At 34.0% G+C, this 15356-nt stretch overlaps 1 protein-coding gene across 5 annotated transcripts in view; it reads left to right on the top strand.

Annotated features, from left to right (window-relative positions):
- LOC124159297 (serine/threonine-protein kinase tricornered) overlaps positions 1-12900 on the top strand; it is a 34716-nt gene extending 21816 nt beyond the window's left edge. For 4 of the 5 annotated variants that reach the window (XM_046535025.1, XM_046535022.1, XM_046535024.1 and 1 more), the window contains 5 exons: positions 1028-1167; positions 4489-4731; positions 7207-7330; positions 8854-9041; positions 10162-12900. In XM_046535025.1, the coding sequence (XP_046390981.1) occupies positions 1028-1167; positions 4489-4731; positions 7207-7330; positions 8854-9041; positions 10162-10274 (808 nt within the window). In that variant the 3' untranslated portion in view covers positions 10275-12900. The remainder of the gene's footprint in view (positions 1-1027; positions 1168-4488; positions 4732-7206; positions 7331-8853; positions 9042-10161) is intronic. The other variant, XM_046535023.1, reaches the window with a different exon arrangement.
- The last annotated feature ends 2456 nt before the right edge of the window (positions 12901-15356 follow it).

The following is a 15356-nucleotide window of genomic DNA, read 5'->3' as shown; positions in this document are numbered from 1 at the left end:
GAGATAGGAATACCTAATGAAACATTCGGACGCTTACGGTGTGTCTCACACGCTTGAGGCATGGCATTCAGAAGACGCAGACGTTGCGCCGCATGCGCTGTGAGGTGGACCACGGGCAATTAAAGTCACGCTTGAGGGGTTAAATATGAATAGCTAAATATATGACATTAAAGAAGGCTGAGAAATTTTTACTAAATTGCGAACTGCTATTTATAAGAATTTTAATTTCACTTAATTGAGCCACTACAGATAAGGCTGCTGGAGGACCTGATACTTCAAGAGCAGCTTATTGGGTTTTATTGGAAACTTTTACTCATATTTGTTAGAAGAATCATTTTTTATGATGCACAAGTTGGGGCTACGAATATTTTATGATATTGGGAAAAATGCTGAGTGTGTTTAGGACTAAATATGCATGCCAATCTTCAAAGTGGCCTTGTTTTAGGGCATTTGGGACTGTGGAAATGTTTAATGGAAGTATGGACTATATCTTAAATTGTTTTATTTTTTCCCTCTAAAGTTCCATTTAAATTGTGCAATTTTGATGAAATTTGGCACACAAATAAAAAATCTTTGGCACAAATAAAAGGGAATATTTTTTGTATGAAGTAAAGTAAATTTTACAATTTTGACCTTCTGGCCCCACAATGCCCCAAGGGCAGTGAAGATAGTGTGTTCAGAAAATGCAAATTTTGATTTTGCCTTATGGGGTTTTATAATTAAGTCTCAATAGAAAAAAATCTCTTAATTCTCCTTAATTTGCTGCCAGATAACATTAGAGCTAAAAATAAATGTGAATTCAAGAAGCAGTTAAGTGCCTGGCTGATAAGGCATCTCTTATACTCGATAACAATTTTATGAATGCTATGCGAGCGAAATTTAAGGGATAACTGTGTGTGTGTAAATTTTTATTTTGCTAATTCCTGGTTTTTATGTGCTGCACAACCCAACAACACTAACGTGGTGTGTACAATTTTTTAAGGCAAAAAATTGTTATTAAATAATAGTGTTTCAATTCACTTTTCAGAGATATAAAGCCTGACAATTTACTTCTTGATGCCCGAGGTCACATAAAGTTGTCAGATTTTGGTCTCTGCACTGGTTTGAAGAAATCTCACCGCACAGACTTCTATCGTGACCTTAGCCAGGCTAAACCTTCAGACTTCAGTGAGTAATGAATGCTAAGAAACCTTTCATTGTAAATGCACTTTAAATTTTATTTGGTGCTTAGTTACAGTAAACAGGCTGGGAATGTACTTTGTCTAATGCAGAAGTTTTGCCCAGTATCACAATTGCCATTACCTATTATTGTAATCGGTCACAATTATTTATGTTTCTTATATTTAGGGAATACACATACCAAACTATTTCTATGCACTTAAATCCTTTGCACTATAGTCCATGGAGGCACTATGAAATGCACAGCGTAACCTTGGTTGAGCAATGCCTTATGGTGTTTGCTGCCCTTCCGTTATGCTGAAATGATTGCTGGATGTTTAAAAATTTAGGAGTATCAATAGAAATGCAAGCTGTTTACCACTGTTGTGATATATGTCCAATTTTTTATTTTATTTTTATTGCTTCATTTATGCAATAGCATAAGTTTATTGAGCTAATGTTATTACTCAGACATTTATGTCAATGTTGAATCAAAAAACCTTTTAGATTTCACGAAAGTAATTTTAATGTTGACCAGTTTTGTAGCTGTGTGATATCGTCAGGGGCAAATACAGGATAGGAATTAAATTGTTTATGTGATATCTACAAGGTTTTTTGATTCAACATGAAGCAATTTCATCAAGCCGCGCCTCAAACTATCCATTTTTTAAAATATCAATAATAGCAGATGTCATTAAAATGGTTTTGCTTCTGTGAGCAGGCTTGGTATGTACTTTGTTGAATCCAGAAATTGGGATTAGGATGGGGATTCCATTGAGATTCTAACCTCGTCAGAAAGTTCTCTGACGGATAATTAATTGATGATTAATCCCCAGAATACAGTGGAACTTGTTTAGTACGTTCCTCCTTACCACAGCGATTTCTTTTGGTCCTGGTACCATCCGAGCGAAATACAGGTAAAACTGTTTGGTTGGTACGTTTTAAATAGTTGTGCTTGTTTTCTTAATTTTAAATGTGAAAAGAGTTCTGGAAGGTGATCCTACATGAACTTAGGACAGTAATGGTAGTTATGATGACTTTTCCATGAATTGCAATTACCCCAGTTGCTGTTATTTACTTCCCTGGTTAGAACGTTTTCCTGGATAGCACGTTCATTTTTTGTGGTCCCTTCAGAAATGTACTAAAGTTCTACTGTATTGACTTTCTTAATGTGGTTGTCATCATGTGAAGTCTGAAGTCTTCCTGGTGGAGGGTTATCTTGAATTGACTGGTAACCACTTTTAAACCTTTGACAACCTGCCATTGATTCATAGAATCATTTACAAAAGCTAGATTAAAAAATTGAAATGTTTCCGTGAAAGCGTTCTCCATTTTTGCAAAATTCCATGTTGCATTTTTGCTCCCAAATATTGCACATTATGACAATCGTGTCAAGGTATCATAAACCATGTCGTATTATAAACACAATAAAAAGAAAATTACAGAAGATGTCGACAAAACAAGAACATACGTAGAATTGAAATGACAGAGAACGGTGAACTGCCACTGCATGTCATAAGATAAGTATTGGCTCATAATTCAAATTGTTCAGTTATATCAGAACAGACCTCCTCTGACTGATTTTGAAATATTGATAGAAGTAGCAACTGATTGGTTTTACTTAGTTATGAATATGATGTTTTATAATTCAATACTTCTCAAGTCAAAGTTTATGTCAAAATTTGCTAATTACCTGAAATATGAAATTACATTGGTCTTGATTGGGTTTTGTCAATGCATGTATTTTTTTTGTAAAAGTCATGCTGTACCAATACCTTTCGAGAATCGTTTAAATTCACTATCTTTGTGTATCACCAGTAGTAGCTATGCATCTTCCTTGAGCCATCGCATTCCACTTGCATGGGTCTAAATCTTAAAATCTCTCTTCATCAGCCTACTTGATATTTAAAAGTAGATGGATAATACTAGTGAACGGTCATTATATTTTAATGTATCAAGGCAGAATTCAGTATTGTTGTCCTTTTTTCACCCACCATTTTCTTTGAATATTTTTGTTCAGTATTTATTTTGTTCATTTTTTCTATTGATATTGTTTGACCGTTAAAAGATTTTGAGTGAATTAGCAGAGGATTAGGTTATTTAAAGGGGAGTGAGTTTCTGGGGGAAAATAAAGTATTATGGAGTTTTATTTGTTGGAATAATTTTCATCTTTTTATTGATAATTTACTGACCACAAAATCTTACGTCTCCATTATTTTATTGAGGCAGTAGTAAAATTTTTGTGGTTTGTTGAAGATGAGGGTAGATACTTATCAAATTTTTAATTTTGTTTTGATGAAAAAATCATGTGTGTATGGAATGTTCGATTTCTCAAGGTTTTCATGGTAGAAGATGACGATTTTTTTCAATGGCCTTATTAGTGCAACAAGCTAATAACTTATCTAAGAATTTATCTGATGACTTTCGAAATGTGATAACCCTACTTTCTAAGGAATAGGGTTATGTAATATTTTGGGTGGTACAGTTCATAATGTTATAGTCGTTGATGGTTTGAGACTTTACTTTATGGAATTTATTCATATTGAATGAAAACTAAACTATCTTTTTCCACATAAAATATTTATTACATCACTAAATATTTTTAATAATATTTTATGATATAATAAATGATTTATGTTGAAAAAAATAGTTTAATTTTCATTCAAAATGTAAGTCATAATTTTTGGCTACTATCCCTCATTTCCTCAAGCAGACTTTAAGAATGTGATGAAGTACATTGTAGAAGCGCATGGTTTCATGATCTGCCCTGGCCATTGGGGATTTTTTTTGGCATAGGAGGATTTGATTTCCATCATAACAGCATATTATGGAATATTTTTATTAAAATAAAGCATTACCAGGGAAAAGATCTAGGTTTTATCATTTTTCTATACTTTTGAAATTACTTTGTGTATTCAGTAGCTGAGGAGAAAAAGACTTTGCAATTTGGTGAAATAGAAAAGTCTAGTTCTTCCAAGACCTGGGTGTGTTTATTTAGGCAATTACATACATTTTTTGTTTTAATGCATTTTTGCCCTAAAATTCATTTCTTAATGATTTCATTTGTAAGTTTCCATCTTTGATGTTAATATTGTGTATTTTAAGGAGGTTCTCCTCTATTAACGTGTATTATGTTAGGGCGTTATTAATTATTTGTATATATTTTCATTTTGAGCTTTGTTAACTGATTAACATTCATTGAATTTGCTTGAATCCTTGAAACTTTATATGAAACTTAGTTTGGGGGTTTTAATTATTTTTTTATTTATCAATCAAATTTCGTTTTCACTTTATCACCTCTACCACCACCACCATCATCACCATATGTAGACACATCATCTCATGGAGCAAACCTTATTGCCAACTTAGTTTCGCGCCCACTTCTGGCCACAGCCTCAAGTCCCATGGACAGCAAGCGAAGGGCAGAGAGCTGGAAGAAGAACCGAAGAGCCCTTGCATACAGCACCGTGGGTACGCCTGACTACATAGCTCCTGAAGTATTCCTTCAAACTGGATATGGACCCGCATGTGATTGGTGGAGCCTTGGTGTAATTATGTATGAAATGCTTATTGGTGAGTGCTTTGTCAACTTTAAACTAAGTACTTTTCATGTCATAAGTCTTGACCAGCATAATTCATGCGGCAATGGAGCAGTTTGTGTCATGCAAGATTTGCCAGTTTTATGATGGTGCTGAAATTTAAAATTCTGGAATTAATTTCTTTTATTTGCTGGGGAAATTTATAAAATTTTGGTTACTACCCTAAAATATATATTGAAAAATAATTGTGTATCATTTGACAATGGCTAAATTGGTACTTGGTAAAACATGTACCTAGAAAAATACAGTTTATAAATTGATGCATGAAAAGTAGAAGATTCCTGTCTTTATATTTTGGTAGTCATGTAATATTAGTCATTAGAGTGAATATTTCCTTAACCCTCGAGCGGGCACGCTTGCATTTAAAGTACACCAATCTTCGAAAACCAAAGATATCAACGTTTTACGTACATTCTGGTCTAGAATGACGTCGTGTATTGTTACATTGAACTTTGATTGTCCATAATGAGACTTTTCTCTCGAAGCTCGAAGTATTGTAGCTAATTTATTTTTAGACCGGCAAGAGGAACCGACACCTGTGGCATTCAATGTACACCCATGTCTCGTATAGCTCAAGGGATGCGTTCCTTGGGGTCTTTGCGCTATACGAATTTGCGTTATACGAGAGCGTTTTAACATTGGGAAGATAGGGATGCGTTCCTGGTAGCATAGGTCTTGGGTATTGAATTTCCTCTAAAACATATATTCCCATAAATAGCCTTAGAAAACATTATTTATATAATTTTTTATAGTTTAAAACATCTTTAAAGATAGTATGCACGCATTTGAAGACTTTTATTCACGTTATAAAAAATTCTTACGTGCTTTTGAAATTCCCTTCTGTCGTGCGGGTGGGCTAACATCTGCTATCTCAGGGGTTCGTAATGCATTGCCGGCAGTGGACGATTTTTCAAACCAGTCTAAAAACAATTATTGTGTCATCCAGGCCCTTTTGTCGCTCATCGAAATGACAGGAAAATGCTACTTTGAATGCCATTTCATAGCTAGCGGAGTTTATGAATGATAAATCATTTTAATTTGAAGTCCTCCGAGTCATTAGCGGCTACGTGAAACAGTCTTTAAATGTCTTGAAGCCTTCCCAGGTTTTCCTTCCCTGAAAATGAATGAACGAGAAAGCATTCTTTTCCAATAGAATATCGTCTCGTCAACACTAAAAACTAGTTGAGGGGGAAAGGAGCCACTTTCAATCACAGCTTGGAGTTCATCAGAAAATGTTGTGGTGACTGCACTATCGACACTTGCAGATTCACCTGATATCGCCGCACTGAAAATACCTGCTTGCCGTTTAAATTCTGGAACCAACTGGAGCTTTCACTGAATGTCTCGGAGCGATTACCACTCTCGTCTTTTTGTACTGATTCACTATGAACTTTCCATATTTGTAGACCGCTTGGTTGAAGTTGGTGCGGCTGAGGTCACTGATGTTTTAACTTCGTCTTTATTCAGAATAAGGCTTCGTGCGTTTAAACTTCCGCGCAATATCGCTTTGACGTTCTCCATTTTCAAAGCAATTGACCTATATCAATTTATCTTCTAGGTTTATGGTTTTTCTTGATTAATTCTTGATTTTTCTACCTGCATTCCTATTTTTTGCCATATTCTCTTGGTTTTTACTCTGCATGGCTCTATCGAAATCACCTTCTACTGCTGATCTGTGTTATTGAGACGCAGAGGGCCTACGGCTGCGGGGAGGGAACGAAGCTATTGTGTTTGAGACTCTATAGGGGACCCTCTTATATGTTGGTGCTTTACAAATGAAGATAAATTTCAACAAAAATCAAGTGTTATCATATAAATGCATGTATATCATAAATGCATATGCATATCATGGACAAAGTACGCCACGTGCCCGGTCGTCTAAAAATATCAGGCATGCCTGCTCAAGGGTTAAAATATCACATCACATTCAAAATACCACTAAAAAGACCTTCCATTGAAATATACTCTTATTGGTCACCTGCAGACAGCATCAATGAAATTAAATATTTATTATATTGTGGAAAAATGTGGTATGTGGACATTTTTAGTTTGGTTGAAGTAATTCATTTCAGGAATATGAATACTTAAACTATTAAGCTCTACATTTATGTCAAATTTAATTAACATTAATCAAGGGAATCAGTGCTTCTATTGATCCTTCACCATTATTCTGCATGCCTTGAATATTCCATCTGAAACATGTAATTTTAATCATAAGACTTAATGATTACTTGGAACTTCCCATCCTTTTTGAGGGATTACTAGCTTTACTCATGGATCAGCAAATGGCTCAATATTTAATAAAATCTTTGTAGTAACCTAAAATATTTTTCTTAATGCATAAGGGGATGCTGCTTTTTTACTTTTATGCTATTTTACTTCTTCATTATTTATCTTGTGTAGTCTTTTTATTTGATCAATCATTTACAAGTTGTTGTCATTGTTTTAGGGTATCCACCGTTTTGCAGTGAGAATCCACAGGAAACATATCGGAAAGTTATGAATTGGAGGGAGACTTTGACATTTCCACCGGAGGTGCCAATCTCTGAAGAAGCGAAGGATACTATTTTAAGGTTTTTTATTTAATTGTTCTAATTTAAGTTTAATAATTTTATTTTTCCCTGATGTATTTGATTCAGCAAACATGGCAAGTTATATTTCACTATTTAATTATATGTCATATTTCTTTTATTACGCTAAATAAATCATTCAATAAGTCATACTTTTAATGTCTGTGCTGTTAAATCTTTTTCTACTTGCCAATACTCCTGAAATGAAATGTAATTGCCAATATGAAAGATGTGTTTGCTAATCTTTAATTTTGCTTTATAAATGTGTAAAATAATTTTGGTACCTTGAAATAAGATTATCCACTGTTAATATTATCTCTGTCTTTCAAAGTTGAAGTTGAAAAAGAAATTACAGTATTGTTGATGTTCTTAACTGCACAAGTAATCAAAAAATTGCTATGAAAGTGGCAAAATATTGTGCTGCCCTGAATCAGTCTGCCTGCTTGTTGATTGAGGGTGATGTCACTATATGGCACTGCTGTCTGTAGAGATATCTTTGTTGCGTTTGTCTCTGTGTTGAGATCAATGAGAGAATCATGTGAAACATCTAAATTTATTTAATCCAGAGTTTGTTACTAACATTTTAACTCCGACCCACTGTTCTGCGATATATTCGAGGTAGCTCTATTAAATGCAATTACAGGAGACTCGCGTTATTAGTTATGTATATTCACCTAAATGCTGTTCCTTGTTTGTGGAACTTTATAATAAAGTTCTTTTTGTAGACGGCAGAACCGGGACCTAGGTTCGTAATTTTGTAATACTGAAAATTTTGTAATTACGTTTCTTTTACCATAGATTGCATAGGCCGTTTCATTGGGACCAACGATTGGCTTGGTAATAGCGAGAACTTCGTAATAACAATAGTGTACTGTATAACTATCGTGCTTTTCCTGTGAAAATGCAACCCACAAAATATCTCTTTGCACTGGGCCCCCCCATATATATAAGTTATCATTTCTCTGGTCCCATCAAATTTATTATATCGAGATTTTATCGTAGATGAATTCTATTAAATTGGTGGCAATTTCTTCTGCTCATACATTTTTCCTAATGCATTTAGAGGAAGCTGCTCTTTTATTAATGCTTCTGCTGTATTTGACATGTATACTTCCTCTCCATATTTTCTAAATGCATTTTATAAGCAACTATTCCAGTGCTTTTTACTGCTATCTTGGTTTACTTCTAATTTAGAATATTTTGAATTTATTTCAGGTGCAGGTCTGTTAAAGGGTTGATAAATTACCATAATTTTTTCATTGCCTTGCTTCCCTCTGAATCTTTTTTTAATTTTTGTTTAGACTACTTCCCTCTTATTTACTCTTGAAACTCATTTGTAAGTGGGAAGTAGAGTTGAATCTTTTGCTGTCATAATGTAGCCTTGAATCTTTGTTATTTACTTTCATATTGTTTAGAGTGTATTATGATATTGCTGTAGAAATTTATTTTACCTACAGTGATGTTTGCAGTTATTATTTTTAGACAGTGCCTGTCACCTCAATTGCTTTTTTTATGATGTGATTTAGGTTTTGCTGTGAGGCAGAACGTAGACTTGGATCACAGCGTGGGGCAGAGGAACTAAAGCCAGTCCCATTCCTACGAGGAGTTGACTGGGAACACATTCGTGAAAGACCTGCTGCCATTCCAGTTGAAGTTCGATCAATTGATGATACATCAAACTTTGATGACTTCCCTGATGTCAAGCTTGAAATTCGTAAGTTATTTATCTACATTTGTGGTGATATTATTTTTATTATCTCTAACTGATGGTGGATATTTTGGTTCATGCATCGAGCTTCCCTATGCTGTCATACTTCTACTACTACATACTTCTCTACATACTTCTACTACTACATACTACTACTACTTCTACACTAATTTGGAAATCATTTATTGGCATGATCTTTTTCTGTGAAATGAAGTGAAAAAATTGAAAACTCCATCAAAAGAGAATGAAAAATAGCCATTGAAGGAAATAATGAAAACTTTTGAACCACCTGACTTACTTGGAGGTTCATATATTTTTCTTAAATAGCATTCAATTTCATTAGTATGACCATGGCTTAAGTATTTTTTCATGTGAACCCAAGTGAATTTATTCCATTTATTACTTTTTCCTTGCGTACATGTTTCATTCCCCCTCCCCCCCACACCTCTTATTTCTTATTTCACACCTCTTAATCCTTTTTATTTGTCCATACCCCTAGAAAACATAAGAGAATTTTGTAAACTGTGCCAGAAGATGATACACAGTACCGGAACCATTCGCGAGGGAATAAATTGTTGTTGAACTAGCAAAGTTTTATTCTTTCCTGATAGTCATGAAGGAGTTCCATCAAGTACTGCCTCAATCCATTGCATCCTTCAAAACTTGTTTATACACCTTTTCTGCCATAAAATGATGAAACAAGTGTATATAAAGCCTTTTTTGTTGGAAAAATTTCTAATTTTTTTATGATAAAAGAGAAACCATTCGTCAAAATTATAAACCTAGATCGATAGATTTGACAAAATTTCAAGATTTTATTCACTTGGGTTAAGTCTTATTTGATCCCAAACTGCCTGAGAGTCCTCATTAAGTGTTGTTGCCTGTTGTATTTTTCAAGTGACCAACTGATTACCAAGGCAAGCATAAACGGGCTAGCTATAATGTGGCAATTTTATTTTCTTAATTGCTAAGCAGCGATGATAACTCTTGATACTCGAATATACTCTTATATAACTCTTGTGTACTTGAATTAGTTTTTGTGAAGGTGGTTAATAATAACCAGTTTCTCTCTGGCCAGTGCTATTGAGGAAATGACTTTAATGTGAACATTTTTTTTTCCTAATAGCTGCTGCTCCTATGACAGATGGTGAGGTTATCTACAAGGATTGGGTTTTTATCAACTATACTTTCAAACGTTTTGAAGGACTCACGCAGCGAGGGACTCCCACAAAGAAGTGAGATCAGGACAAGATGTGATTGACTGTAAAAGTGTTTGTATAGATGGCTGCTGCAAGTTGAAGATAAAACAGAAGTTGGAATTGTTGGTGCCCCATCTTTGTTGACTGAGGCTTGCTGGAGGAAAGAATGATTGATTCTTTTTTATTATGTGGGGAACACTTGTGTCTGTGTAGAGAGGTATTATTGAATTTTAGCAGCAAAGGAGAGGAGCATGCGAGGTGAAAGCAAAATGTGCAATTTAACGTTTTGGTGGTTGGTTGTAAATTGTGAAGGGAGTTGTGTCCAAAGTAGGGATAAATTTTGGAGTAGATTGAAACAGCTTATGATGAAGATCTGGCCTAAGTCAAGGTTTGGAAGTGGTGGTAAGCTGTTAAATGTGGTGCAGCTGGGAGTTACAGAACAGTGTAGATAGATGAGCAATAGATTTGGTTAAAGCTTTGCCCGTATTTTATGTTTGAGTATGTAAACCTATAATGAGCCCTCTGCATCTGGTGCTTCATGTCTTTCTCTCTATCTCTGTCATAATAGCACTGTGCTTCTTCGCTCCCCATTCTTATCAGCCATTGCAGTAAAGTGACAAGTGACTTCACAAAGGAAGTTTTAAGACTACACAGTAGATGAGGGGAAAGGCATAGAAAAGGGATTTTTTAAAAACAAATGAATGCATTGAATTATGAAGAGTTAAGTTTCCCTGCCATTTGTTTCTTTATTTTTTTACTGTGTTTTTTTGTTTATTTTAATCTTATTTATTGTAGTATTTTATTGGGACTGTTGAAGTTTCATCAGGCATTGCAAGATTTTTTTGATAAAAATGGGGATTAGTTATCATAGGAGACAGCATTCAGTAGTGGACGTTACTGTTCATTTCTTTGTTGCCATAATTTTTGTCACTACATTGGTTGTAAGAAATGTGAAGAGAATTTTTTGTGAACCGTGAATGTAAAAGCTGAAAAAATGATTGGTTCATCAAAAACTTGTGTTAATTTCATTTGTTGGGTGAAAAGTGATACTCAGGGGGATTACAGAAATGTGGGTGGGAGGGTTGAAGTAGGTTTGGGAGACTACATTCTTGAAAATGACACGTACATTTTATCTCAGTACTACGGAGTACAACAGGTACAACAGAATATGCAGGTCTTGGTACCCTTTGCATCTAGATAATTCAATATTTTCTTCTTTTCTTGTGCAATTTCTCCTTGCATGAGCAGAATGTGAAAAAGCTTTATCAAATCAAATGAAAGTTATTCTTATAGATGCTTCTAAGATGCACATAGATGAACTACTGTATTGCACTGAAAATTTAAGTGGAGATTCCTGTTGATGAATTATGCTGTAGTCCTTTTAAATTAGCCTTTTCACAGATGTTGACAACTGTGAATGTTGACAATAATTCTTAATTCTTCATGAAAGCCTTTATTGCTTATCTTCGTGATCTTGAATAGGGGTTGTGAAATGAAAATGCCGTGCTTTCATAGGAAGATACCAAATGTTTTGAAATCAATTTGCAGAATTGACTCATTTGTCATTGGAAATATCACTTCCCATTTTATGAATAGATGTATCTTGAAGATAATTTATTACACCTGCCAAATGCAAAGTAATTGTGCTTTCTCAAAATATAATGAAGAATTACAACTGAACACTTTGAATTGATCTTTAAAAAATCTCACTTAGTTCTAGGTTTTAGTGCTGACCTCCTCATTAAAAAGGCAATTTAATGGTCACAAAATGCAAGGTATTTCAGCTGTAAGCTGTAGCAATTTTTGGGAAAAAAAGGAAGTTGCTAAAGTCAGAAGTATATTTTTGATTTAAAGTTTGTTGACCATTAATAACATGCGTAGAGGTAATAGATTAACTAAATATTTTTTGTAAATTTTGTTTTCATGAGAACTATGCTGCATAAATTTTATCTGGAATTATGTAAAAATAATCAATTATTATTGATGCTTTAGTGACATATTGATGCAGTATGCTTCAATATTTGGTGGAAAATGAGCAATAGTTGAAAATGTTATGTTTTTATAGAATTTGGCGTAGACTTGAGGAAAGTTGTAAAACTATGCATGGTAGTAGGTGGTATTCACTATTTAAGCTGTGCTAAAATGAGTGTGTTTGTTAGTAAATCCTTGTGTTATTTTCTTATTTCATTTCAATTGAAATAATGATGATATATTTTATTTGTTTTAGAGATTAGCATTGTTAGAATTTCTTCTCAACAATATACTTATTTGACTTCTTGGGATAACTTTCGAGGTAAGAAGACCTTCAAGAATGAAGTTGAATTGTTGAATATTATTTTGTTAAAGTTATCAGAGAAAACTCTTAACACCTATAATTCATTATTTCCATGTGGAATTTTGTTCTGGCATTGTGAGCTTGTGCCAATATTTTTGGAAGAATCATTTGCACTCACTTGCTGCATTGTTTCAGTTGAAATTGATATTTTCATTTGTGTTCAATACTGTGGCAACAAGTTGTGTTCAACTATAAAACAGTGGAGCATATTGTTTCGTACTGAACATATTGAGAATTTTATCCTAGGAAAACAAAAGCCCGTCTGTCCATAAAAGCTAATTGGAAACATTGTATTTTTACTGTAAAATACATATTTGCATCTTCTGAAAAATTTGTTTCCAAGTTATATTTTCATCATAATATAGTCTCACGCGAAGAAGTTTTCTTGATGTAGAAATTACTGATGTTTTTAATTAATGAAGTAAATGGGATTGGGCATGTCTAGGAAACTAGATTTACTTAAAATAAAAATATAGAGCTTTTTCCACATATCAATTACAGCTCTGAGAGTTGTCATTGTGAAAAAACAGCATTTGCTTTGGAAAGATACACAGTAATTTTGAAGAGTGGGAGAAATAGTTTTTTCTTTAGCACTTCATATTTATTATGCATAACAAATTTCAAGAATAAAATATTTTTGGATCCACTTTGAGAGCCAAAATTATTCCAAGTTTAAAAAATATGTGTATGGAACTCTTATTCTTGTATCAATGTGAAAGTTATGTTTAAGGTATCCTATTTTATTTACACTATTACAGCCTATTTTGCCTGTTATATTGAAGAATGCCAGGGCTTTTTTGGCAAATTTGTAGGTTTGCACTTAAAAATTTATATAAAGCCTAGTATGCATTTTATGATGCTAATTTTACAAAAGCTACTCGAAGCACAAAAGATAAAAGGTGCAAGTGTAACATGTGCAGCCGATAGATCGTACTACGGCACTCTTCACTAATAAGCCCCACCCCACTGGCATTGTCAGGGTTAAATTTAAATGCTCCTTGTGTGTTGCAACTGATGTGATTATAAAATTTTACTCTGTAGATTTACTATAGATATTTAATCTTAATTATATTCTCAGAAGTAATGAATGTTTCATGGCAGTAGTAGCCTAAAAAGTAATCTATAATAATTCTCATTAATGGTTTTACTATTTTAAGTCCAGAAAATTATTTTCCAGGCTTAAAGGATATTGGCATTCAGTGGTAAAGTTTAAGAGTAATCTGCGGGGGCCGCAAAGCACATGATTGCTTTCACTAAAACATTCCTTATGTCTTTAAGCATAGACATTCATTTTATTTTTCTGAGAAAGTAATGCAATATGACATCTAATCTTAATTTCTACGCATCACATTGCAATATATTGTTTTCTAGGCTTGGGAGTCTAGATGTTGGTAGAATTGAAAAGATTGGATGTCACATGCTTGAACCCACTTATATAGTATGTATTTAAATCTGAATAAGTTCAACAGATTTAGGCTTCAATTGGTGGAAGTTAGACATTTAAGTAAATGAAAGGTCGTAGCACTTTTCCACAAGAATTTTTAATGCGTACATCGCGTTTCGGCTCACTGAGCCATCATCTGGTACAAGACTTGTACCAGATGATGGCTCAGTGAGCCGAAACGCGTTGTACGCATTAAAAATTCTTGTGGAAAAGTGCTACGACCTTTCATTTACTTAAATATTTAAATCTGATTCGACATGATACCCAAGTCCTCGAGAGTGTGTGTGTTTAAGTCACAATGTGTGAGCAAGTAAGGGTGGGGAAATAACCAGAATTATATGAAGTAATTATACTTAGCTCTTTTCCACATAAATCTTTATTTAAAAGAAGTTAATATATTTAACTGCACTGCTACATCAGCAGGACTAACACAGAGGTTAACTGTGCCAGAATAAGTAGTCACATAAAGAGGGTGAGGATGGAAGGAGAATATTGTCCTATTTGTGGGTGGTTGGAAATATCCAGAAGCTGGCGTGACTCAAGACTGTTTTTACAAGACGAGTATTACTGATTGTTAACAAATAAAAAAGGAAACAGTTCATTGTTATTAATGTCATAAAGCCAAATGATTGATTATTGTCAATTAATTTGATCTGAGTTAACATTTATGTCCTATGTCCTCATTTATGTCAAACTCATTATGTGAGGCGTAAATTCTCAGGATCTCTACATCAACTTATCAGATCTAGAGAAATACTTAACCCTGATGTACGCATTTCTCTAGTAAAGACACTAGTCCTCCCTCACCTGGATTATTTTGTGCAGCCTTGTTCACAAACTTAGATTATGAAAACACTAATAGACTCCAAGTTACCATGAATTAGATTTATTTGCGACCTAAAAAAATGGGACCATGTCAACGTCTTATACAACCACCTTAACTGACTTAAATATAAGGAGTGTCGTACCCTTCTGATGATAACTTAATCCTTCAGTGTCTAAATGACTGGTTACCCACTGGTTATTGGGTTACCTGTCCTACCTGTGTGAGAAATTCGTACCAAAAAACTGAAGTACACAACATACCCACCCGAAAACATACCATTGATCTCCATATCCCACAACATTGCACGCCTCATATGTATGAATAAATCATTCGTAGTAACCGCCTGACGAATATGGAACTCTCTTCTAGCCCAAATAAGAAGTGTTACAAACATCAATAAATTTAAAAATAGCACATATGGGCTTATGAAAAATGCCTCGTTAATGTCATATTGAACTCCTCTAGTTTGTATTCGTGTATATCCTAATTAGTATTTTTATTGATACACATGTGAATA

Source organism: Ischnura elegans, chromosome 5, assembly GCF_921293095.1.
Source record: "Ischnura elegans chromosome 5, ioIscEleg1.1, whole genome shotgun sequence".
Taxonomy (NCBI): Eukaryota; Metazoa; Arthropoda; class Insecta; order Odonata; family Coenagrionidae; genus Ischnura; species Ischnura elegans.
This window is presented reverse-complemented; position numbering and strand designations above follow the sequence as displayed.